General features: G+C 41.4%; 1 protein-coding gene across 1 annotated transcript in view; it reads right to left on the reverse strand.

Moving 5' to 3' along the window:
• arhgef2a (Rho guanine nucleotide exchange factor (GEF) 2a) overlaps positions 1-26,919 on the reverse strand; it is a 45,053-nt gene that overhangs the window by 17,515 nt on the left and 619 nt on the right. Inside the window, exons 2-8 of the mRNA XM_074686443.1 lie at positions 8,941-9,103; positions 8,628-8,695; positions 6,205-6,268; positions 4,767-4,899; positions 1,526-1,635; positions 1,291-1,434; positions 944-1,194 (exon numbers count right to left, since the gene is read on the reverse strand). Coding sequence (XP_074542544.1) covers positions 944-1,194; positions 1,291-1,434; positions 1,526-1,635; positions 4,767-4,899; positions 6,205-6,268; positions 8,628-8,695; positions 8,941-9,103 — 933 coding nt within the window. The remainder of the gene's footprint in view (positions 1-943; positions 1,195-1,290; positions 1,435-1,525; positions 1,636-4,766; positions 4,900-6,204; positions 6,269-8,627; positions 8,696-8,940; positions 9,104-26,919) is intronic.

Raw genomic sequence — 26,919 nt, forward strand, 5'->3', positions numbered from 1 at the left:
TCTGTTTTTGCAAGAACGAAACAAAATCACATCTAATCGGTAGTGATGTTCGATACCACTGATTTCCTTTCTGATCCTGAGTATAATTCAGGCTGGTATCGGTGATACCGATCCAATACTGATACTTTGTATAAATACATGTAATGTGTCTGGTTAATCTAAAAAAAAAAAGAGTGCATTTCAAATCATTCTACTAAATAAAAATTGTCAGTAAAATATTTAACAAAATAAATTAATGCCACAGTAAATGCAAGTTTGTCAGTGCCTACATTTTGAATTATTAATTCGACAGTCAAAGCTAATTAGACAGGTAGTAAATTATAAATGGATACATTTTAGAGGATATGTTTTTCTTGATTGGAAGTTATTTACCTGTGAAGAGAATAATGGTGTGTTTATGTTCAACATTTAATCTGATACATATGTAGCCTTCTTTCTGTGCTCTGCATTCATTTTATCCGTATTTCTGCACGTTTCCATGAAACTTTCAGATACAGGCCACTTGAAGCAGTACCACCAGAAACCGTGGGGGCAGTGTTGCTGTTACTACTCAGATATGTAACTCCAGAAAGGCACGAAGAAGAAACAACAATGGAGGAACTTTGGTGATGTATTTAACGGCCTCACAGACCACCGCCTCCTAAAGCTGTCACTGTTTTTGTCTTTTATGCATGGGCCGCATTAGCTGCACCACCTCCACAGTCACCATGTTTGTTTATGAGTTTGTAGTTGTCACAAACTTTTGACTCTGGGCTGCTCCCCCTGGTGGATGTATTGGTGCACTGCAATGCCAACGTAAAGGACACATGGAAGTATATGAGCAGTGACAGTAACATGGTTTAAAAAGGACGATTTCCTGAGTGAGGATCATGGGCCTAAAGACTAAATGAGAAGGAGCGGTGCAGGAGTGCAGCAGTGTGGGCTGAGTGGACGCGTCAGTCACCTGCTCCAGCAGAATGTCTCCCAGCTGGTGGATGGTGAAGTTGCGGGTGGATCCGGGGTGCATGCTGAGGTTGCGTCGCAGCAGCAGTTGTGCGAGGAAGTGTGAGTGTATCCTGATCAGCTGGTCCAGGCAGGGGAACATGGCATGCACGGTGCTGGGCTCCAGCTGCAGCTCCTCCAGCATGCCCTGCCTGAAGACCCGCTCCATGATGTGCAGCGTCCGCATGTGGTGCAGCTCGGTCTGGATCAGCTCTGAGGCAGACCACAGGAGATCAGAGAGGACACATGAAGCAGAGTGTGGTCAGAGAACAGGTGGATGCTGCTGAGGGTGGAGGGGGCTCCTGTCACCATAGATGACGTCCTGCCTTTTGATGACGTTCTTGCGGTGAGTCTGCAGGTAGCTGCTGTCCACAGCCATGCTCCACGAGTCCGCCTTGAAGTCTTGACCCTCATACTCTATCTCCTCCAGGATAGACGTGTAGTACATCTCTCCTAAACCAGAGGAGACCAGCAGGAACACAGATCCATGAGAACAATGGTTCAACAACTGACTCACATACAGCCACATCAGTCGTCCTCTCACCATCATCATTGAGGGACTCCATGGACATGGCTCTGTTCCTGAAGCTCAGGGAGTCTGTGGACTGGGACAGGATCCTCCGTAGACCCAGAGGAGAGTCGTCATTCAGGGTCCTAGAAAAACAACCAAACCTGAAGTCTAATGCACAAATCAAATCTACAACCGCTGAGTGTTCTACACAAAACAAAACAAATAAACCTCTTTAGCAGATTAACCTCCAAAGACAAAGGAGTCAGTCTGACCTCAGAGAAACAAAAAAATCAGGATTTTAATGATGTCAGATTTGATGAACTGCCTGATTGGGTTCTACAGACCACATGTTTCATAGAGCGCCCACTGGCTGAAATGGTGTTGATTGGGCAATTTCTGTTAGACAGATGAAGCAAATCATTCCTAAAAAATCCAGATTTGTCAGATGTCAAACTTTGAGAGGTTGGTACGGCCATGCCCTCAGACCTTTGTGAAGGAGCTCCAGGATTATTGTTCATAATCTATGCTTCTTATAAAAACTTGGAAGAAGGGGATTGGATCATTCCATGTAAAGGAGTTCATTCTTAAAAAACAAAACAAAAAAATAAAAACAGAACAGTCAGTGTTTTTCTTCCCGCTTAATTCCAAATACCTAACTCGTGATAACACAGGTTTAAATAACTTTTGTGAGGTCTCGGCATGATCACTGCAGAAGAGGAAACAGGCTGCACGGGATGAATTTTTGAACACGACTACAAAAATAAGGGGTTTTTAGTCATTAGGCCACACCCACTAAACAAACCTTTATTAACATCATGCTGCCCCACAACAGCAAAAACTGTCTTTGTTGTGATACATCAGGGGTCTGCAACCTTTACTATCAAAGGAGCCATTTAACCTCAGCTCACATGGATGGAAGACAGTCTGAAGGCACAAAATCAACTTAAGCTTTGCAATAGAGACAAAAGAGTATAGAAAATTCTACAAATAATAACAAACTAGTTAATAAGGACCTAAACAAGACAATTTTTAAATTCATAAACTGTACATGTGATGTTTTTTTTTTTTTTATTTCAAAAAGTAGTAAAAAAAAAAAAAAGGCAAAAAACATAATTAAGTTTCAAAAGTTTACAAAAATTTCAAGAAGTTAAACATTTTTATAATTTGCAAAACTTAAAAGATAATGACATTTAATTTTTTAAAGTAAAAACTCAAATACATGTGCAAGAGATCTTTTTTTAATTAAAAATATTTAAGATAATAAAAATTAAAATTTGAAAATTTAAAATAAAATTTAATACATTTGAAAAGCTTCAAAAAATGTGAAATTTATTTGTAAAAAAAATGTTTTTTTTTAATCAAACAGTTTTTAAAACTTTGAAGAGTTTTAGATGTCAAAGAATTGCAAAATTAAATTATTTTTTTTTATGAAATGTGGAAAAATGTATGAAATATTGTCCAAAAAAATGATTTTTGAAACATTTTTATAACATGAAATTTCAAAATTTGCTAACATTTAACTATTTCTTAAAAGACTGCTTGAATTTGATAACATATATTGATAATACCACTCAATTAATCCTTTTTCATTATTATTTGGCAATGTCTTGCCACATATCAGTTATATATATTAAGCAGACATTTTGACAGTTAAATGAGTTTATCCACACAGAATTAAAATCTGTATTTTCTTCCAGATTAGTCTTTTTGTAGATGTAGTTATCTTCCCAGGGCTGTAAAACTTGAGGTTAGCCACAGGTGCAAGGAAAGTTGGTGGGCTGTTGATGTTGTAGGAGGTGAAGTAGAGCGGTGGCAGGCTTTATTGACAGATGGGATGAAGATTTAGCTCTATAAAATGTTAAAGCATGGTTTTATTTAGAGTCAATGTCTTCAACCATCAATACCCTCTGTAAGAAAAATAAAAAATCTTTATTTAAAACATATTTTTTAAAGCTACAAGGAGCCACTGCAGAGGAGTCAAAGAGCCACAGGAGGCTCCAGAGCCACAGGTTGGAGACCATTATGATATAGTGGTGTATGGCTAAGCTAGACCAGCTTTTTTTTAATGGAGATGTCAAAACAAAAACTCTCTGCACCGCACTGAGCCTCTGATGAGTACTCACAGTTCTTCCTACAAATCAAGACCAAAGTCCCAGGGACTTTCTTCATTTAAGGTGGTATAGATGTGTGCAACATTCTTGGAGATATTACTCCTGAAGTAGCAGCTTGACTTTACCTACAATCACTGGGGGGAGCTATGTGACGAAAACATTTTTGGGACAAAAAAAGTTCAGACTCTTACTGTGCAGTACAATGCATCTGGGTCGGAAGAGGGAACTTAAGTCTGTTTTACCTCTAAACCTGCTTCAGCGAAGAAACTTTTGTAAGGAGCTTTCACAATACTCAAATTTTTTTGCGGTTTTTGCCTGTTTTTTAAAATATCTCATGTCCTGTTACACATTTGGCCAAGATGCTCGATATCCTTCTTTTTCTGTAAAAAAATAAATAAATAAAAAAAATAAATTATATACTTAAAAAAAATACTTTTCTGGGTGAAAGTTGTATTTGACAATGCCAGCTTGTGAAGTTTTTCACCAGATCCAAAAATTCAATATTTTTTCTGATGTGTAGTAATTAGCCTCAGTGCCAGGGCCCTGATACTCCTATCAGACATATAAGGTCCCTGCACCTTCCTGGACTGGGGCTCTACAAATTGATAAATGACAGATGTTTGTTCACCATGTTGGTTATCTTGTTTCTGAATGAATGATTTGATGTTTTGTGTATGTGTGGCTCTAACAACAAGCTCTATCCTCAAACAAAGAGTGACTCTGAGGATCCACAGAGGGTAGACCAGCACCGAGCCGGCTGTGCTCTGTGAATGGGTCTGACCTGCAGCTGGAGTCAGTGGGCACACTTTCTGTTTCACTCAGTCTTTTATTCCTACATGGAGCATTGAAGGTGAATCACAGCTTTTAACTGCTGCTGTTCATTTAACTGTCACAATATTCAGTGATCACACAAAGGTTGAGTAGAGTCTGTGTGAGCCACATCAGCTCTTTACAAAGCTGGGACACACACTGAAAAGAAACTAAGGCAGATCTGCTCAGCCTGTGTGCAGGTCCACCGTGGGCTAACTGTGCTGGGACCGGCTCAGAGGAACAGGGACACACTGACGCTGGTCTTCAGCGTGACCCGTGTGTTACCACCTTCAGGCTTGCTAAAAGAAATGAGCTTCACTTAGTCCTCTCCTGTGTTTAACCAAAGTGCTCACCCAGAGATGTTGTTGGTGGAGACGCTTTTGGATAGAGAGAGGCCGGAGCGCCCCCTGCGGGACCCCAGCAGGGTCTGCCTGAGACTGTCAGAGTGGTAAATGGCAGACGATGGGCGCTCACGCATTCCTGGAGCTGTGGGACAAGTGTTTCAGAAAGGGAGGGAGATGAGAGATGAAGAAGGGGGAAGAGGAGAGTTCAGAGCCCATTCAGCGTGTTTGAGAGGCAGGAGAAGAGGTAGGGCTGGGCCATTAATCAAAAAGAAAATATAAGCCAACACGTAGAGCGGCTGTAAAGCTGCCATGTCTTTTATCCCCCCTCCCTCCATAGTTCTCTCTGTACTCATGCACCATCCATTTATAATACACCACTGGCTGTGTAGTTACATAACAGGCAGCCAGGTGTCACAAAGCGCGAAGGATGTCAGAAATCCAGCAGAAGAAAAAGAATAAGTAGCTACGTGACACTGCCCCAACCAGTCTACTACACTCAGTTTACATGCAGCTTAAGAAATCTGATTATGAGCTTAGTCAGACCAAAAACAGACTGAGAGTAGCTCCATTGACATGTAGATAATGTGACCGCTATCAGACTGCAGTGGGTTTCAGGTGGTCTCTGAACAGAAGCATCATGGGGGAAAACTCAAACACTGAGTCGACAGCACAGTGAGTGCAGCTTGGACCCAAAACAAATTCTATGGAACCAAATTGCTGACTTTAATGTTTGGTATTGAAAATATAATTTGGCTTTGGAAAACATATCCTGAAACTGATTCAATCCCCCCTCTTGCCAAAGAGTGGCAAGAAGTTAAAACAGAAAAGTGAAAGGCAAAAAAAGTGATCAGAAAAGTACATTTCATGTCTGTTTTTAAGCAAAACCTTATCTATCATGTTTTGATGCCATTATATTTTTTTTTTTTATAAAACACATATTTCAAAGCCAGATTTTATTTTCAATCCCACAGATTAAAGTCATGGTTCAGGCTCTATAGAATTTAGTGTCAGTTGTTTGAACACACTTTGGCTCTAATATGGATGATGTTGACCAAAAGTGCTGAAGTCTCTTTTTTCATAAGATGAAAGTTATTTTCTGCATTAACACCACAGAGTTATGATTATTCAATCAGCTGCAGGAAATACAAGTTTTTATTTTATTTTCTTAGTTTTTGGGGAAAATTTGATCTTTTTCCAACAAACATTTCCTTTCTAGCTGATGTGTTTTCAACACCATTGTTTTGATATTTAGCCTTTAAAAGTTTATCTGTACTCATTTGTTTCAGCCATTTGTTTCAAAATAATACAAATATTTACAAAACACACTTAGCTGAGAGCAGGGGGATCATGGATTAACAGAAATCGAGGTAGGAGGGTCAGTTCATGTGGTTCTGAGCTTTTCCATAATGGCCCAGCCCCAAAAAGAGGAAAAAAGAAAAGGTCTGACTTTTTGTGCGCAGTGTGACGGTCTGCAGGGCTGAGTTATTCCTCGACAGGGCTGTTTTCTGTTGCTGTGGATACAAAAGACAACAAACAAGTCAGCTTGGACCATGAACGCAGCACAAGCACTAAAGCTTATAACATTTCACCATTTTAAACTCACACCTTCAGATTACACACCCAGCTGGCTCTAACCTCACTTCCATCATTAAGATGAGCTTAAAACAGGCTTAAGTGTTTGCAACTACATTTCAAGTTTTTATTATTATTATTATTATTATTATTATTATTATTATTATTATTATTATTATTTATTTTCATTTTTTCTCTCTTTTTTTATTTAATCTCTTTTTTCCCCCCCTTAATCAGCTCATTGGAGACCGGTGTGCAATTGACTCAGGGCGCGGTCGCACTGGCCATCCAAATCGTGCTGGGCTTAAGCATGATCGCCCCCCTGTAGTGATATTCCCCAGCTGGAGAGTACGGCCAGCAGTCACGCTACCTCTATATGAACCAGACTTTAACAGGTATCACATACGCGCATGGCCCACCTACGATGTTGTGAAGCATCTGTTTACATGAAGCTTGATCTCATCAGAGTCAGCACAATGAGACACAGAGAGCACTGCTACAACTTCAGAGACTTTTGGACTTATAGTAAGTCGTTTTGGCCCAACACAGCCCTTTAACACCCCCTAATGATTGGCGAGATGAGCGCTCGGCCACTCACTGTGATCATAAATCATGGATCACACGCACCGCCCGTGTGCTTGTGCTCGTGCATGAAGTAAACCGTGCCAAAGCCCACCTCTACAAAGCGTGCCAAAGCAGAGAAGCAAATTGTGCTTGAGCACAGCATGGTTACGGTCACACTGGCCATTCCAAACGTGCTTCAGGGCTGAAATGTGCTTAAGCATGGCACGGTTTGCCAGCATGACCTTGTCCTAAGGGGCACAGGGCTGTGGAGGTGCCAAGGGGACTGTTGTGTGGAGGTGTTGGCAGACACCTGAGGGGAAGCAACACTGCATGAACAGGGGTGTAGTTGCACCTCTCTCTCTGAGTCAAGTAACCTCACAAGTTTTTTTTTTTTTTTACAGAACTGTGGCCATGGTTTGAATAAGGTCAAGAGACTTTTTCAAACGGTATACCCCAGTTTTATTCTTTTATCACTGTGGGTTTTAAGTGTTTTTAAGGTGTTTTGAGGTCTTTTAGTGTGGTTAGTTTTTTCATTTGTAGACTTTCAGTCAGACACTATTTTAGACCCTGCAACCTACCGCAGCCATAGTGTGTTTTATAGTTTATGAATCAATCTTGAGAATGTAATTGTGAAGTGAAGTTGCTATGCACAGAGATTCAAAATGAACTTTTACATAGTTGGCTTGAGTGTGGAAGGTCTGATTGGTCTGAAAATAACTTTGAAGTGGGTAGTTGTCTGACAACTTATCTTTCTTAAGGGACTAGGGGAAGAGGACACCAGCGATGCCAAGGAGCAGGGGTGGGTTAGCTTTCTGCCAACCGGGTATGTGTCAAATACCCGTGATTCGCTTGTGCTAGCATGCCAAGTGTCTGTCAAGTCTCACACATAGAAACGCAATTCTATGGGCTAGGCTAGTGAGTGTTTTCACGTCGTCACAGTTGGAGGCCATGGGTGTGTGCTGCTGCTGGCCCTGATCCAAGGAGGATGAGCCTAGTTTAAATGTTGTGTTTACTGACAAGTAACGAATACTCCTGCAGACCCTCGCTTTAAAAACAAATGAGAAAGATGGGGAAAAAAAAAACTTTACTAAAATGATGGATTGAAGGACAGGTCAATATGGTCTATTCTTAGTTCCGAATGCTCCTGCCTCCTGCCTCCTTTTCCAAAGCTCGTGGGGAACATTGAGCCTAGCACCAATTAGCATTGACATGCTACAGGCTGCTAAGAGCTAATCTCTTGTGTAAACGATGTGACCATGGTTACAGCCTCTCCAGACACACACAGGAACAAAAACAAACAAACAGTAAAACCACCACGGCAAACACAACTAGTTTGGTGTGGATAGCCGACAAATAAGATAAAAAAAGTATTGACAGGCTCAAAATTTGAAGATGATGATGATGATAATAATAATAATAATAATAACAATAATAATAATAATAATAATAATAATAATAATAATAACAATAATAATAATAATAATAATATTAATAATAATAATAATAATAATAATAATAATAATAAAGGCTAATATTAACTATAAAATAGTTACATGTTAAACTTTAAACTTTGGATATGTTGTTCATGTTCTCTTGTGAATGAAATTCGGGTCATGAAATTTGCTCATCATAACTTCTCTTAATTATTTTATTTTCATTTCACATGACCGCTCAGCTTTTGGGATTGTAAACAACACGTGCAGCTCAAAGACATCATGATACTTTTGGCCTTACCCTCTGTTTCATCTTTGCACAGTTTGGCAAAGTATCTCGACAGCGGTTGTGTATCGTCACATTGCATGCTGGGAAAATAAAAGAAACAATTATAAAAGAAAAACAATGTCTGCCTTAATATAACACAGGTATGCATGTAAATATTTTGACTCTCTAGAGTAATGAAAAGCTCCCTTTGGGGCTCTCAAACCAAACACTTATAAAAGTGGTATTGATGAAGGTCTTCTGTTTCGGTCGAGTCATGCTAAGACATGCTAAGGCGTTCCAGACCCTGGGGTGAAACCCAACTAGAAGAAAGAAGTGCAGCACTCACTGGGGCAGCAGAGCGCCTCCTTGGCTGTGATGCTCTTGTTGCAGGCTGTACACAACGTGGTTCCTGAGACTGTCACAGAGGTGAACAGGTGACCGTTGCTGTACCGAGCCTCCCTCTCCCGCGCCGCCTTCTCCCGTTCCCTCATTCTCTCCCGCTCTTTATTCTGGGAGACAAATAGACAGAAACAAAGAAAAAATGACTTCTTGTTGGGGAACTAAAACCCCAAAAGAGGCAGTGTGTTAACAGACTTCATAATCCTGCTCGTCTACCGTTGCCTCATCAAACTGTCTGATTGTTCTATGGGTGTGAGTTCATGATTGTCTTTACTCTTCTTAACATTTGATCATCATTTAATTTCACACCATCAGTGCTGACGCCCACACGTACAACCTCTACTGCCAACAGGAAGTGACATGTTTTACACTTCCATGTAAACCTTGAAGAATCTGTGTTGTACAGATCATTGATTTTTCAGTGAAAGTACATTTTAAATCTCCTGATTTATCATTTTAAGGAGTTATCCTCTCCTCTCCTTTAAACAACCATTCTCAACCTCAGGGTTCTGACCCCAATGGGGTCACCAGACCTTTTTTGAAAATAATATCAAATATTAAATTGCAGGATTGCCAGATTTCTAAAAAACTTTAGAGGCCATTTACATGACAAATGAATGAAACGCTAAAGTATTGTTGTGTTTCAGTCACTTGTTTACACAGAAACAGTGTTTTAGCTGACTTAAAATGGAAACCTTTCAAAAAACGGCCTCCAGGGTGGATTTTCTGAATCTGCTGACTGTGTTTAAAGTTCCCATATTCTGCTCCTTTTCTGCAGTTAAATATGGATCATTGATGTCTTCATGAAATGGTAGTAACATGGTTTGGTCCAAAAAGCCGATAAATCAAGCACAGCAGCATTGTTTCCAGGCTCTCATAGCCCCTCTGTTCAGACCGCTCTGATTTAGTGGGCGTGACCTTCATATGTAAATTAGCCACCGCTGATACTGCCCCGCTCTTCCGTGTCACTGAGAGCGGCGCCACGAGCTCCGAGTGCACAATGTTTAGAAAACAACGAAGCTTGTTTACCTAGGGTGACCATATTTTGATTTCCAAAAAAGAGGACAACGGCACTGGCCTCGAGGCACAAATTCAGACAGGTTTCTTATATTCTTAATATTTTCACTGCCCCGTGGTTACTCCCGTCTGTGGAAACACCACAGTACTGGATTTTTTTGAGTGTTTCATGAGTGACTTCAACAGAATGGGGGGCTATAACACCTAGAGATGGGTACCGAATCAGGTACTTCAAAAGGTACTGGCCAAATTCTGTCAAAAGTACTGAGTACCGATTCATGTAAAATCAAAAGGTACCACGTTTAGGTACCTGAACACATCCTTGTGACTGTGAGGAAGTGAAAGAATAGTCGATTTTCCATGATGGACATGAACACAGCATTGCAAGGGTAAATACTGAAGGATATATGTTAAATTGAAAAATGTATATATATATATATATATATATATATATATATATATATATATATATAATATTGTTAAAGAAATTGATATTTTTTACCACATAACTACAAAAAAGTACCAAAAATTTGTACCGTTGAGTACCGGTACTGATTGCCAGGTACCAGGCATTGGTACCATATCGTTTCAAATGTGAAAGGTACCCATCCCTAATAACACCATTGACAATGGCTTCAGTCTTGGTGCGAACACTACTAAACTTTTTAGCAATGTCAGAGTCAGGAAATGTCTTTTTTTAGCAAGGCACTGGTGCAATCCATGGACCTGTAGCTGCTGTGGTGTTTTACAGAATGAAATGCCATTGGACCCTCCGCTGCATTTACAGCAACCTCTGTTTGCCCAGGTCTAACAAAGAACTCAGTCAACTTTGCAGAAGAACTCTCACCTCGCACAGCTTTTTAATGTTTTTCAGTGTCCATGTGAGCTTTGAGATCTCCAGCACCTTTATTGGACACTGAGACATATGTGCCAGCTTTGCACATGGTTCACTCCGCCTCCCACTTGTCCCGATCGGGACGGTATGTCGGAATTTTTTTTTTTTGCAGTTCATCTGTGAAGCTGCACTTACACTTAGGCATCTTCCGTGCAATACAGCTCCGCTGTCTAAACATCCCTGTCTTCTCCGCTCTCCGTCTATGTCTCTCTCTCTCTCTCTCTCTCTCTCTCTCTCGCGCCTACTCTCTGATCCTCTCACTCTCTATGCGTGTGTGTGCACGCGCAGAGCAGACCTGCCCACAAGGCAGCCTCTCGGTAAGTGACGCGCATCATAGTATTGTTTGCAAGCGCCGGTCAATTTACTGACGCACGTAATGGTCCTATGAAAAACAGTGAACACCGGACATTTTCGTGAATTTATTAAACCCGCCCGGACACCCCGGACAGGACGTAAAAAGTGGACATGTCCGGGCAAAAGAGGACGCTTGGTCACCCTAGTTTACCGTAACATTACAGGCTAAAACAACAGGCTAACTGCAGCTAAAGTTAGCATCCCGAAGCTGACATAGAGACAGGGGGGACACTGAGGAAAAGCTTTAAAATGTGCTCCACAGCACACAGCATCTAAAATACATTTCCAGGGTTTAAGGTTTGTTAGAGGATGGTTGGTAATGCGCCTGGATTCAGGACCAGTCTATTCGCTAGCCCTCTGTTGTACTGTCCAAAGTTTGAAAAGCAGTCAGCCGTGAAGTGACAAGCACACACATGCACAGTTTTACTGAGTGTAGCTGAAGCATTTCCTTGATAAATGAACTCTAGCCACTTAGACTTGTCTTCTTTCGAGATGGGAAGCTTGAGCATGGAACTATGTGGCTATTTACAGCCAAAAACAAAGCAGTTGATGGCTCTTCAACTTTGGCATTCTCTCCTGCTGCTGGAGGGATTTCTCTCCAGCAGCGGGGAGAGGGTTCGGGGGTATCTGCTCCAGTGGACCAATCAGGTCAGACTTGCTCCTGATTATTCAAAAAAGGGACTCGCTGACGTTGGCAAATCCCCAAAATCCAAACAGCTTGTTTTTGGTCAGGATTTTACATTCACAAGCACTACTAAGTACAGGTTTTTTCAATAAATATCAGGCTGGGAAGAAAGCCAAATACCCACAGATTTCAATGAAAGACTGGGACCTTTAACAAAATGAACATCTGTTGCTCCACTTCTGCTCTCAGCATTCACCAACACACCAGATGATCGGCTCAACTCTACTTCAGTGGAGGTCTACCAAAAGCTGCCTCTGGATAAGACAGTTATAGTGCCACCTACAGGACTGGCATGCTAACTACAGTATTTCCAGTCCCTTAGCGTTTCCATGTAAACTTTTTTTTTTTCTCTGCGTTTTTGTGTTTAGGGGTGAAAAGTTGTTGAGTGATTGGTTGTCAGTAGCTACAAAATATGCAGCATGGAGTGATTTTTGCATGACTGTGTCTGACATAAAGTCAAGAATGCAACTGCTTTGTTCAACAAGCAGGCCCAGCCATCCCATTATATTGTAGTTTAAGCTATTTTTATTGCTGAAAAAAAAAAAGTGAACTAGCCCTGTGTTTCTTTAAGGTCTTCACTGTAAATCAGACCTCAACAGTAGCCTGTATTGGTGGGTGAGTGACAGAAAGGACTGACCGCCCTTTGGAATATTAAAAGTAAATTTAGACAGGATGCCATGAAAATAAATCTCTAATAAGATTTAATGTGCATGTTACTCATATATTCAGAAATGTCCCTTAACACCTGTAGCTAAAGCTCATCCCTCGAGGAAGAGCTGCTGCTGCTCTCTCACACACTTGTCGACTATCACTTCACTTAGTTATGTTTCTGTTATCTGTCCATCTCTCCACTGACATCAAAGTAAAACTAGAGCCAGTTTCATTACAGCTGATAAAGGGCTGAACAGCTGCTTATGGGAGTAGAACTCAAAGTACATTTTTTTCAGAAGGTTTCTCAGTGAACCTGTACCACAGAGTTACCCAACCCTGGTCCTGGAGGACCCCTGCCCTGCATGTTTTTTATGTTTCCGACTCCAACACACCTGATTCAAATGATCAGCTCATCATCAAGCTCTGCTTGAGCCTGATAACGAGCCATTCATTTGAATCAGTTGTGCTGGAGTGACGTAACATCCAAAACATGTAGGGCAGGGGTCCTCCAGGACCAGGGTTGGGTAACACTGCTGTACCATTATTTGTTTCGGCACCAAGGACAGCGTTCATCATCCACTCACACGTATGGTTGGGGGAGGGGTGGGGGTTTCAGACACCAGTGCATGTCAGAACTCAAAAAAGATTGAGAACTACTAATTCAAAAAACATCTCTTTCTCATATCCATCATCAGCTGACGTTACACCACCTGCTGGTTGGGTCCTGTATCATCTCTTTATTTGCTTCATTCTCACAGGTTTGATGGTCCCAGCCTAAAAAGATCATAGCCACTGAGGGAAATTAGGGAAAAATTAATCCAAGTGAAACAAGTAGGGCACAGCATGATCTGGAGTTTACGTGTTAGGATGTGTTTGAGGTTTCACAGCACGGTCACGTTAAATGTGCCTCTATCTGTGGCTCTGAATGAGTACAGGAGACAAACGGTGTCTGTGGTGACCTTAAAGCTGCGTCACTCTACGTCTTAAAGCTCCTCTTCATCCAGTCACAGGTTTCTCTGAGCTCCTGCAGTGGAGGTGTCACTCAGGTTATTGATCAGCTGTGTGGGAGGTATTCCTGGTTTGTGCTGACGTCAGAACTGACTCATCCTGAGGGGGCATTTCACTGAAGATCCCACTCTTCCACATCAGCATGATGTGTCTGCCCTCTATCAAAATGTCTGCAGGCAAAGCATGAATTATTGGTAGGCAAAGTTTTCCTTTAGTCCTCCTTGGCTAAGATTAGCAGAGCTAGCCCCAGCAGCCTTCAGTGTTGTTTGGCTAACATTAGCAGCACTTAATCCAGCAGCTTGAAGTCCTCCCAGGCTGGCTTTAGCAGAGCTAGTTCCAGCAGGCTTAAATGTTACTTGGCTACCATTAGCTTGGCTAATACCAGCAGCTTTCAGTGTTGCTTGGCTTACATTGGCAACACTTATTTCAGCAGTTTGTTGTCTTCTCAGGCTAACTTTAGCAGGGCTAGCTCTAGCAGCTTTCAGTCATCCGATGCTAACATGTATTAAGACCTTGAAGCTATCTTGTGGTGTATGTCTGCACTGCAGCTTAGACTAAAATATTGATAATAATAATTTTAATGGACTGGAGGGTGAGGACTTAATGCACAAGGTCTAACAATATAAATAAATAGATATATAAATAAATAAATAAATAAATAGATAGATAATAAAAAAAACAACTTACAAAACTATTTTCACAGCAGAAGTAAACATGTTCACAGCCTGCTACAAAAAATGACTCCCATCTATATGGTTAATCTCCCCAATAGCACGCACCTCGCTTTGTAGTTAAGAAGATATTAGCATTAATCAATCGCCCAATTAGAGGCAATGCTCAGCTCATATGACTGACAGAAGGCCAATAAAGTATTTCCACGTGACTTCATTAACTCAGATTTCGTCCATGTTGGAGGCCCTGTTCACAACAAAACAGAATTGACCTTGTAGGTACATAGGATTATTTTTACACAAAATTGTTCATTATTGCATCATTATTTAGCTGCACTAATTAGTCGCACAGGTTAAACATCTCAGTTACATTCAACTACCAAAAAATATCGCAAATCAAGGTGAAGAGTGCAAACAACTGACTGAAAAACAAAGGAGATTGTGGCTAGCCAAGCTCCACCAGGATTCCCGAGACAGTTATCTGTGTGCCAGTCTGTTCACAGCATTTCTTGTCCCATGCTCTCCTGCTGACATTAATGTGCCTGAGGCTTAAGTTTCAGCAACCTTCCTGTCTTATGCATTTAGAGTATCAACAGCTCCTGCTTCCAGGCTGTTCACTGGTGTCACCAGGGTCATGCTCAGTTATGTACCAGAAAGAAAAGAGTTGCAAAACAACCAAGGCACAGTCTCATACATTTCAAGTGCACGGGGAAGAAGAGTTAGTTTTGGGGTGGAGTAAAGACAAGGATTGCATATTACAGGATTGGATATAGGGGCAGAGCTGCAGGTTCATCATATTTTCATGAAGTTGACTCATATGCATCTCTTTTGCTTATTGCCCGTAGTTTCTGAAAATGTCTCTCTTTTTCTTACTGACCAAGTCATTCTTGGTTTGCTTTGGTATGCCCCCCGCGCGTTTTTGTAACGGTTGCACTTTTATTGCTGTCCAGTCTGTGTTTACATTTGTGGATCTCCATTATGACCACACATCCATGCTGAACACACACACATCTTATCACCAAGACAGAAAGAACAGATAGTTTATAACTAAAGGAAGTCTTCTGAAGTATACTAAATTGCCTACAGGAGTTAAGTGGAGTTGCATTGAAGAAGTATACATACAGCGAGTTCTGGTTGGTCGAACCCTCCATCACCCGTACACACCCTCCCAACAGCAGGCCTGAGAGGACTCTCTCTTCCTCCTTTACCGTCTGTGTTAAACCTTTAGCTTCATCATTTCACACTTCAGTAGAATTACCCAAAGTCAAGGGGAATAACCATGAAAACCAGCCACAGAAGTCTGCTGAAAATGCTGTCATAAAAACATGAAAACACAAAAGTAGAAAACTGTAGATCTCTGAAAAAAGCACTAAAAAGACATTACAAAAAAACAAAAATCACTCTTTCTATGGCCTGTATAAAACTAATTTCTATACAGCTCCTTATTACCTGTGGATCTTCACTTGAACTCAGGCTTTTGTCTGCTTGTTTTAGGACAATCACAGATTTCAATTGTTGCTTCTGAGATGTTCCATCTTTGTAGTTGATACTCATACACCACTGTTGAACATGAAAGGTAGAACTGGACATGTCATCTCAGACTGATGTGGATTTTCTTTCTGAACCTGGTTAACAGCCCTGCTAAAGCATCGTGACCTGGTAAGTGAAGTGACCCGGTTAAGGATCTGATGTGTTTGTCAAAAAGCTTTCGGTGGTTGAAAATGTCTTTAAAATTTCTGAGTAGAACTAACATTATGTCTCTAGATTTTCAACAAATAGCTTTCTTCTTTCAGGGTCAGGCTCCAGCTGTCTGGGGTCTCCTTGTGATGAAATCAGGGACTTCCAAACTCTGTGACTTCCTCTTTGTTTCTGCCATTTCTGAGCTGTTTTGTCTTTTTGGAGAAGAAGAAGCTCTCATGACGGTCACATGAGCACGATGTGAAAGCAGAAGTCAGAGCCGACTGATTACAACACACACACCCACACGATGACAGCTGTATTTCATACACACTCTTGGAGATGAAGGGAAATATCAAATTTAACTTCATGATATTCTGTCTGGTCTGCTTGTCTTGTTGGTCGGGGTCTGAGCTGCTGTGGAAATGAGAACAGCTGGAGCTGAACCAGTTCAAAGCATGTTGGGAAATTTGGAGCATACTTCCTTAATGAAGTCTTAATAAATGAAAGGATAAAACAGCAGTCATAGTTTCTTTTTTCTTTGTTTAAGATTTGACCTCTGACCTCTGACTGGGACCACCTGCTGCACATCCTTCCAAACCCTCTACTCCAAAAGTCCTCTGCTCCTCTTTAGCTATCCTTAGAAAGACATGACTGGACTGAGAAGTCTCTCCTTAAAAACCTCCTCTGTCAGTGCCTGGTGCGGGTCTGTAGAAGCAGAAAAAGACACCCACCTGCAGGAGCATCGTCATCCATATGAGTTGTTTTTACTGCTGACTTCTTCCTTCTGCTTTTAGCTGCACAGAATGAAACCACATCTGTCAACACTTCCCCCAGAGTACTGGTGGTGAGGCACGATGCTGAAGTCTTTAAGTTTCTTTTTGACAGATATCTGATGCATGCAACCAATATTTAAAACAAGCACCTGTTTAATACCTGGCTTTAATACGCCTCAGAGCAGCCTCCATACCACTAACCAACAAAAGAGAAACAGCCCCAGAAATGACTCCAACCTCCTAAATTTCCCCACTGCAGGACAAATAAAGAAATATCTGATCTCATCTCCAGAGCTCATGATTGCACCCCTTTTTTTTTGCTACAACCTAAGTTATAGTCAATTAATCCACCTCTGGTCTAAAAGCAAGGTATAAGGCCTCTTTCACTAATGCAGTTTGAAATTATAAAGCTTTAGAATTTGATTGGCAGAAAAAAAAAATCATAAAACAAACAAAAAAATCTGCGAACATTTGCTATAAAATCATCAAATAAAACCAAAGTTCTCCTCATGCTTTAGTAAAACAAAATATCTTGCACAAGCTGAAATTTCATACTAACCTAACAAACAAACCATTTTGCCCTCTGATCTTGATTTCTTATGTACTCACTGAAAACTGCAATCCAAAGGACAGAAACTCAAAGCCAAAGTGCAAAACTAGCAGTTCCCCGAGTGTCCACTAGAGTCTGTCTGCAGCTGTTAGTCAGTGAGTATAGTGGAAACAAACACATTTTCAGCCTGGTATGAAAACAGTTTAGAGACTTAAATTGGGCTCGATAAGGGGCGTGGCCTCCTGGAGTGACAGAGGGGAGCTGCTACTGTCAGCAAGGTGTCAGCTCAGGTAATTCAGTCACTGACCTGAACCTTTGAGCTGCCTGAACCTTTGGTGGCAACTGTTCAACAAAACATTGTACTAATGGGAAGACAGACGTTTTCCTGTTAATCTTATGGAACCACTTGATCATCCAACACGTCATGCTCTTAGTTTGGTACAGAGCTTACATGTTACTTACAAAGAGGATGTGTTGTACAAAATGATTGTATTCATGTGCAAAGAATGTGTGCTTTGCATCAATACACATCCGAAAAGAAAAAAGAAAATCTTTACAAGACAGAAATCTTGTGTGACTCTTCATCTACAAGTACATCAAAATATTTCCTCCCAGTACAAAAAATACCACTTGACTTTGCACAATTTTCCGTTGGTGGTGAAGCTGAAGATTTTGCACGGAATGGCTGGTAATTGTCCCAACCAGCAGGTGGTGCTGGGGCTCAGCTCACCAGCACGGAAAGTTTTAGGGTAACTTACAATCTGAGCTGACCTCAAATGCAGCACAACACAGTCCAGCAGGACAGCAAGCTGAGGGTTTGAAAAGCTACCTGAATAGGATGGTTTATTGATAACCAGTTTGTGCTTTGACTTGATTAGAGATGGTTTGATCCATCACCATCATTTGCCTTTATGCTTAGCGATGCCCTTGCCTGTTCTGAACATTGCACCAGAGCCGCTGGACCATGTTTGACTATTCACCTCAGCTTTCTTAGCAGATAAATAACAGTTTCCCCAAAAAACTCAGATTCAGGATTTTCAGCTTTAAGTTTTACTTAAGAACTGAACACACAAAGAAATTTACGTTACAATATTACAAGAGATTCCTATTCATTACACTCAACATGTTAAAAATCTCCTAATGGACCATAAACCAAAGAGAAAACATAGCACTAGCTTGAAGCTAAGATTTATGAGAAATTGCATTGATATGCCAGCAGTTAGCTTACATCAGCATAACTTCAGTTTTATGCCAGAAATTAAACTTTCATCACAGAAACATGTAACAGTTACTCTCTGTACTAAAAACTCTAAATGTAAAAAATACTAACTGGCAAATGTTTTCACAGGAAGAGAGAAAAAAAGTTGCCCTCATGCCTCAGGGATAACTTTAGCATTGCTATAACTTCTTCGACTAGATGGCTTGCCTCCTTCTATTACACATCAAAATAAAAAAATAAAATAAAAGAAATAAATACATTTAAAAAAATGGTCATGTTACATACTTATTACTTGTTTTTATTTACTTACCCCCAGAGATATCCAGATCAATAGACCAATTTCATATTTTTACTTCTAAACTCAATAAAACATTGCAGACACAGGAAGCCTTTTGACTTTGTAAAGTCTGCTTTTTGTACACAGAAAATTCACAGAAGGAACTGATCGGCTAAATGATCAGAGTATTGGTGTCAATAAAATCTAATCAATACCCATCTCCATACTGAAGGCTAGTCTTCGAGAACGACTAAATGATCAGTCAACAGGTGAGTTTGAGATGCTTTCTTAGCTGGAGCTAATTAACTTCCAGATATATTGTTCAGTGTGTAACTAAATGTCAGAGACTGTTGAAGTTACTGTAGCAGTATTATAGCTGTTAGCCCTCAGGTTAGTGGTGTTAATAAAAAACAGTCGTCGAATTTTAGCCAACAAAACATGACAGGACGTACAGAATCACAGGAAAGAGGCGGCCATAGTTTTTCTAACTTCTACAGGCTCTGTGCTCTGACATTTATTCCAAAGCTACACACTGAATAACATCTCTGGGAGTTAAAGTAGCTCCAGATTTTCACCAGAGAACATCTTTTTGTTGTTCACTAAAAGTATAAAGGATATGTGTTTACGTCACTTCTTTCTGGGACCCACCCACTTTCAGCTGGACTGAGTGGCAAAACAAACTCACTTAGCATTGCTGAGTGTGACAGTAAACACAGCAAGAGCTGTAAAAGTGTGGAATATGAGATTAAATTAAGGACAGTTGGACTCGACATTGATCCCTAAAAGCTACCAAAGAACCAGGGGTCCACAAACATCAACATGTGGACAGAAATCATATCCTGACATTTATTTGTTCCTGATTTCTACGCCAGGACAACACACAAAGCGAAGCCTGAAATCTATGAAAGCCTCTAAATGGCTTTCGTAGCCTTTTTATAAAGGCTGTATTATTAACAGTCAGTCTCACTGACCATATTTAAGTAAAGTTTGTAACAAATACTTTATACAACACAGCTACAGCTGCTTGTGTTGGAGTTCCCCCTTACTTGGGAAACTGGGCTAGCCTCAGTTTAAGTGAGTTTACAAATCATGTCGAGCACAAGGTTTAAAATCACACAAAGACAAAAATGTTTCAGTTATGAAAAATATAGCTGAATGAAAAATGCAAACATTTAGAGATTTAGTAATTTAAGGTATAATTTAACCCCAAATACAGCATAAATTTACGTTAACTGTCACAAAATGGGAACCACAGATCCAGCTTTCACTGCCCGGATTTTTCTGTAAACTGCAATGATCCATCAGTTTCTCTTGGTCTGGAGCCTGTCAAAAGATAGCTCTGACTCTTTTTCAGACATGTTCATTCAATCGATCTCACTACAGCTCTTCCCCATATTTTTTATCTTGTTTTCAAGTTTAGATGGCATTAAGCCAACGCTGCCACTCATCTCCCTCTTTCTGCCACTCAGTGGGCGTAACCACAGTGACCTCTGCTTGCTGTGACATCACGTGCATACCCTCTATCCTCAGGTAGCTTTTCAAACCCCCAGCTTCCTGTCCTGCTGGATGTTGTTGTGAATGCATTTGAGGTCAGTTCAGACTGTAGGTTACCTTAAAACTTTCAGTGCTGGTGAACTGAGCCACAGCGCCACCTGCTGGTTGGAGCATTGACCACAGGAGGAAAATTTGTGCCAAAAGTCAGATGGTGTTTTTTGTACTGGAAAGAAATATTTTGATGTACTTGTAAATAAAGAGTCACCCAAAAGTTTTTTGTCTTGTAAAGATTTTTTTTTTTTGCTTGTACAGAAATATGTTTTGTTCTCAGAGGAAAAGAGATGTTTTTTATGCAGATAAGTAGAACTATCTTTATAAATCACGTATCCTCTTTGTGATGTCTTGGCAGGAGTTTAGCTCCATACTGAGGCTCTCAGCTGAAGGAGTTGTGGTTTTATATCATTGGTTGATACTGCTGCACCCCGCCTGGCTTGTTGAGAGTTTGTTTTATTTCATAGTTGGTTAGTGAACAGTATCCATCCTGATCCTTTTGGAAGCTTGAATAAGACCTCCAGATAATGTCCATGAAGCATTTAAAACAAAGAAAGGACCATGGCTTAATTAAGGAAGAGTTTGTCATCAACCTTAAAGTCTACCCAGCATGCCATGGTTATGACACCTCTGAGTCATCACAAAGTCTGACCAGTGAACAGTTTAAGCTTTAAGCTGTTTTGTTCTTGATGCTGTTAAAATGAGTCAGGCCCTCTAAACTCAAACTTATCTGCTTTCAGAGAAAATCTCATCACCTTCCACTACCTGCTCTGTTTTCATTACAGCCCTCCATGTCTGAGCGGCAGCTGATCCACTTTGAGGACTGATGAGAACCACTGTAGGGACTTGAAGTGGTCCACTAACCCAGATTAATTCCTATTGGACAGAAAAGCACCCTGGGTAATTTAAGTTTAGCCTCCCTGACCAACATGTTGATAATAAGGCCCAACGACCAGGTAAGGAACCGAAGAGGGGATCAGACGTGTCTCAGCACAGACAGCAGGAACTATGGATTTATGTGGAGGGGAGTTCACTCAGGCTGTAAACTGCTGATGTAGCTGTGTGTGTGTGTGTGTGTGTGTGTGTGTGTGTGTGTTTTATGAGTCATGTCAGATCAGGTGGATGCAGAGAGCTGTAGGAGGCTCCTGTCGCTCACTCAGACATGATGTTCAGCATGACTCTTCAGTTCTCTGGATTTCTGCAGCAAGGGAAAACAGAGTTTACCCAGCTTACGCAATCACACGGCAGCATCGATGAACATGAACCAGGCTGAAATATACCAGAGCTTTCCTTGACAACACAGGTTCACACTGGCCTGGGCATGCTGTCCTTTAAGGTGCTGCCTCAAAGTAATCAGTGGTTGGGGCCTGGGTCTGCCTCAGCACATACTGGCCAGATATCCTTCAAACTTCAAGGATATGAAAGGTCTAGATCTGGACCCCTGGTGGCTTTGCTCGGCCTTAAAGTGATACTCTGGGATGGAACAAGTTGGGTCCTATCACAAGGTTTAGGGCAGAAATTACCCCTACAGCAGTGATTTTGTGCAGCAGAAGCCCAGAGCGCACGCACCAAACACCCCCTCCCTGCTCCTCTGCAGGTTTCCTCTGCACTCAGACGGGGCCATATTTTACTTGACCAAAAACACAAATAAACGGACTCCCACCGAAAAACTCTGATATCGGTCTGCATTCACACTTTATTTAGAGAATTTTCAGAGCGTTACTTTCACTCAAAAACACCGCTAAATACCGCTCTAGTTCTCATCGTGTTGAGACCGATATCCAATTTTTTTTTGGCTGGGAGTCCATTTATTTGTTGGCCCCGTCTGAGTGCAGAGGAAACCGGCTGACGAGCAGGGAGGGTGGGGTGTTTGGTGTGAGCGCTCTGGGCTTCTGCTGCACAAAAACACTGCTGTAGGGGTAATTTCTGCCCTAAACCTTTGTGATAGGACCCAACTTGTTCCATCCCAGAGTATCACTTTAAGGTCCATTTCTCCTCCCTTTGACTTTGGGCTGATGGGGGTCAACCCAGGGCCGGAAGTTTATGACAACTACAAACCCATAAACAAATATGGCGACTGGGGAGGAGGTGTAGCGAATGCAGCTCTTGCATAAAAGACAAAAACCGTGGCAGCTTTGGGAGGCGGTGGTCTGTGAGGCTGTTAAATACATCATTCTTCTTCGTGTCTCACTAGAGCTACATATGGGGCAGTAACAGCAACACTGCCCCCATGGTTCCCGGTGGTTCTACTCCATTTGGCCTGTATCCGCTTCATGCTTCATGGAAACGTGCGGAAATATGGACGAAATAAACGCAGTGCATAAACAGACAACTTCCATATCCTGGTCCGAATTTAACATCTAGCATAATGGGCCTTTTCTGGCTGATGAAATACCTCTCTACAGGTCAGCTGGACTCTTCTACTACACAGCTGTGGGGCTGTAATGTGTGCATCCTGCGTTACTGAGCTTAACTCATGCCAGAATTTTCAAAACAATTCGACCGATCTTTCAAGACCCACAGAATGTTGCGTTTTATGACTATGTAAACACCAAAATTGCTAAAATAAGGTCAGACCCTCTTCTTTCATGTCTCTTCCAGTTTTCCATCCAAAAACAAAGAAACCACACTTCTTTTTGATTGTGCTTGTCTCAAAAGCTCCATCCTTTGATCCTCTCCATCATCTCTGTCATCTTTTCTCATGACTGTGACACTCTATCTCTCTGAACTACTGTCAGACATCCTCACCTGGAGGATGTCTGACAGTGTGTGCTAATATAGAAGTCAGAGTTTCAGACCCAAGCTTTTTTTGAACCAGGCTGTAAATATAGTCCATGAACAGCATCTTAAAGCCCCTCAGCACAGGCTTCAATCTCACATCTTCTCATGTCTATGCTGATCTTCCCTCCAAAGAGAGCACCACTACCACCTACTGTAGTTTACAAGCCTGATATTGTTCGACAAGCTGCTCCAGGCCCCGCCTCCTCCCGTTGAAGGACAAAATTGACATCTATAGACATCAAGGGCAGCCAATGAGTTAATGATGACTTTGTAAATGTGTGGGTTACTCATCAAGTGTGCCACCAGAGACACTGGCTCTGAGCCGAGCGCTGATGAAAAGCTTGATAGTTCCTCATTTTAGTGAAGAGGTTTTACAGTTTTAATGAGGAAGAACCACACAGTCAGCCAATGTTTTTGGAGATGGGTTGTAAAAATGAAACCAGAGGGAAACGACTGTCCTGTGACATATCCAGAAGCATCCATTAAAACACTTGTGATGAATTTGAGACTATTAGAAAAGTTCTGCTGAGTTGCTGATGACACGACCCATGGTACTGCTATAGTAAGATGAGGCGCTCAGAACAGCTGCTACGTTTATTCATCATTCATGTAGTCAGTGATGTCACAGACAGATAGATGGAGTCTTTGCTGATTGGTCAAACAATGTGAGGCTTCAACCAAGAAGGTATCAGCTGCACGCTTCTTTGCAAGTTTGTCTGAGACGCCAAAGGGAAGCCCTAATAAATTCTGATTCTCCTTCTCCACTGTCAGATGACTTCATTCATACAATGTTTGGACCCCACCACATCCCAAAGGTGCTCTGTTAGATTGAGATCTGGGGACTGTGGAGGACATTTGAGTACAGGGAACTCATTGTCATGTTGAAGAAAGCAGTCTGAGATGATTCCAGCTTTATGACATGGAGGGTTATCCTGCTGGAAGTAGCCATCAGAAGATGGGTACACTGTGCTCATAAAGGGATGGACATGGTCAGCAACAATACTCAGGTAGGCTGTGGACTTTAAACCATGCTCAGTTGGTACTAAGGGGCCTAAAGTGAGCCAAGAAAATCTCCCCCACACCATTACACCAGCAGCAGCAGCCTGAACCGTTGATACAAGACAGGATGGATCCATGATTTCATGTTGTTGACGCCAAATTCTGACCCTACCATCTGAGTGTGGAGCTGAAATCCAGACTCATCAGACCAGACAACGTTTCTCCAATCTTCTATTGTCCAGTTTTGGTGTTGCTGTGTGAATTGTAGCCTCAGTTTCCTGTTCTTAGCTGACAGGAGGGTCACCCGGTGTGGTCTTCTGCTGCTGTAGCCCATCTGCCTCAAGGTTGGACGTGTTGTGTGTTCAGAGATGCTCTTCTGCAGACCTCAGTTGTAACCAGTGGTTATTTGAGTTACTGTTGCCTTTTTATCAGCTCCAACCAGTCTGTCCATTCTCCTCTGACCTCTGGCATCAACATTTAATCCCAGAGAACTGCTGCTCTCTGGATGTTGGCTCTTTGTGGGACCATTCTCTGTTGTGGGTAGAGCTGGGACAATATGCTTTTTAACAGATTTGATTCTTTAATGAGTTTTGGAGTGCCTAATCAGTTTAGATTACCATTGGTCAATATTTCTGATTTTTTGTGATTTTTAGCTCTCTTCTTTAACCCTAGACCATGTGAAAAAGTTGAATGTTGATGATGATGATGATGATGTCTACAGACTGTATCAGGAGCCATACTTTCCCATAAAATATGCGTTATGTGTGAGTCACTTTTTTAGGATTTATTCAGGGGATCTAACTCCTCATTACTGGATAGTCAAAGAAAAACATTTTGTCCTCTGTTGGAGAAAAGTGGTATCTTTTTTCCAACCCAGGTTATATACAAAGGCTATGAAAGATTTGAATTTTTATTTTTTTAAAGGATTTTTGAACAAAGACAATGTGATTCAAAAGCCATAAAAAGAAATCCAAATGTTTATATGTAATTTGATTGCCCTCCCTAGTTCTGGGTTAAAACCTCAGTAGATCAGCATTTTGTCAGATACTCAGACCAACAACCGTACCTTGTTGTCAGAGTCCCTTATTGTTAACGAGCAGCTGAACAGGTAGACCTGATAAAGTGACCAGTAGGTATTGTAGCAAGGTTATGCCAAAGCACAGGGGAAATGTAATGCCTACAGGGTAGGCAATGATCAAAAGAGTCGGGTGGGAAGCAAAAAAAAAAAAAAAAAAAAAAAAAAAAAAATCAAGCTGGGAACTAAAGATCTGGCTTTTTCGAGCCCTGTCTCAATAAACTAAAGAGAACTAAGGATGAAACCCTCCACCTTCCCTGTCAGTTCTCCATTCATCTCTCTTCCTCTCCCTTTCTCCTCTTCCTCATCAGCTCAGTCCTGCCTGTAGAGCTTCCTTGTAGGACCATAAGCCCATGTCCATGTTCACGCTTGGACCCCTGCACACTCACTCACAGGGAATTATTTTGACATGTCTAACTGGGTTCCTAAAAGCCCTATTTCCACCAGGTGCTCCGTTACGGATCAATACAGTTTGGTACGGGTGGGATTGGTAAGCCTGATCTAGTTTGCATTTCCACAACCAGCTGTGCCCTTCTTGGTAAGGACATGTAAAGGCCTATTTATGCTCAACGTTAAATACAGATCCAGATCTGGACAGGGCCTTCTGTCCGTGTTCTGCGTTAATTTCGTCCATATTTCTGCACGTTTCCATAAAGCTTACGGATATGGGTCAAATGAAGCAGTCCCACCAGAAACCGTTGGGGCAGTGTTGGTGTTACTATACCATACGTAGCTTTAGTGAGACATAAAGAAGCAATAACAATGGAGGAACTTAGCAATGTATTTAAAAACCCCACCGACCACCTCATTTTATAACACTGCCTCCGTTTTTCTCTTTTATACAAGAGCTACATCAGCAAAACTTCCTCCACACTGGCCATGTTTGTTTTGAAGTTTGTTGTTGTTATAAACTTTTGGCTATGGGCTGCCCCCCCTGGTGGATGTATTGGTTAACAGTAATGCCAATGTAAAGGACGCACTGAAGTATGTGAGCAGTGACAGTGACATGGTTTGAAAAGGATCTTTACATTTTTGTACATAAAGGGAGGAGAAATGTGCCTTAAGCCCTGTCAGCCACCCAGTGTCATGACGCCATAGCAGTGTGACACAGTGTACCCCGCTAATAAATCCAACAAAGAAGAAAAACACAACACAGTTAACAAAGAGCAATGATCCAGCAATTCGCCTTCTTTGTGATTGGCATGTGGCTCTTTGATACGAAGAACAATCAAGTCGTTACAAAGGAAGTGATGATTCTTTTGACCAATCAACAGACACATGGCTCGTTCTAACCAGTCTTTTAGTTCTGTCTGTGTTCACATACACAGCCCAAATGATCTGAAGAAGGTTGAAGGAATTTTGTTCATTTTGGAGTCACCTCCAGTTGCTTTGGATGCTTTTGGCAACAAATCAGCTGCTTGCAAAACAAAGAAAAGGGGCCAACTCTTCCATTCTTAAGGTATGTACTGGTTTGCTCTGGCCTGTGCAGTGATGGTTTACATCAGTGTTGTCTTTGAATCTTCATGAAACTTGTTGAAAAAAAGAAAGCTCATTGGTGCAGCATACAGAAGCTCCATATTTTGTGCAGGGGTTGCAGATTGCATGATTTCAGTGAAACCAGCTAAAAGCACAATCAGCTGAAGGATACCTGAGACACCAAGACTCAGGTGAAAGCTTTGAGAAATCCAACCAGCAGCTCTTTATTCACTCCGCATCTTTTGAGCCATTTTTGAGGCCTCCAACATC

This window comes from Halichoeres trimaculatus, unplaced genomic scaffold (assembly GCF_033239565.1).
Source record: "Halichoeres trimaculatus isolate MK-OKI-2021-1 unplaced genomic scaffold, fHalTri1.1 fHalTri1_scaffold_14, whole genome shotgun sequence".
In the NCBI taxonomy this organism is placed as follows: Eukaryota; Metazoa; Chordata; class Actinopteri; order Labriformes; family Labridae; genus Halichoeres; species Halichoeres trimaculatus.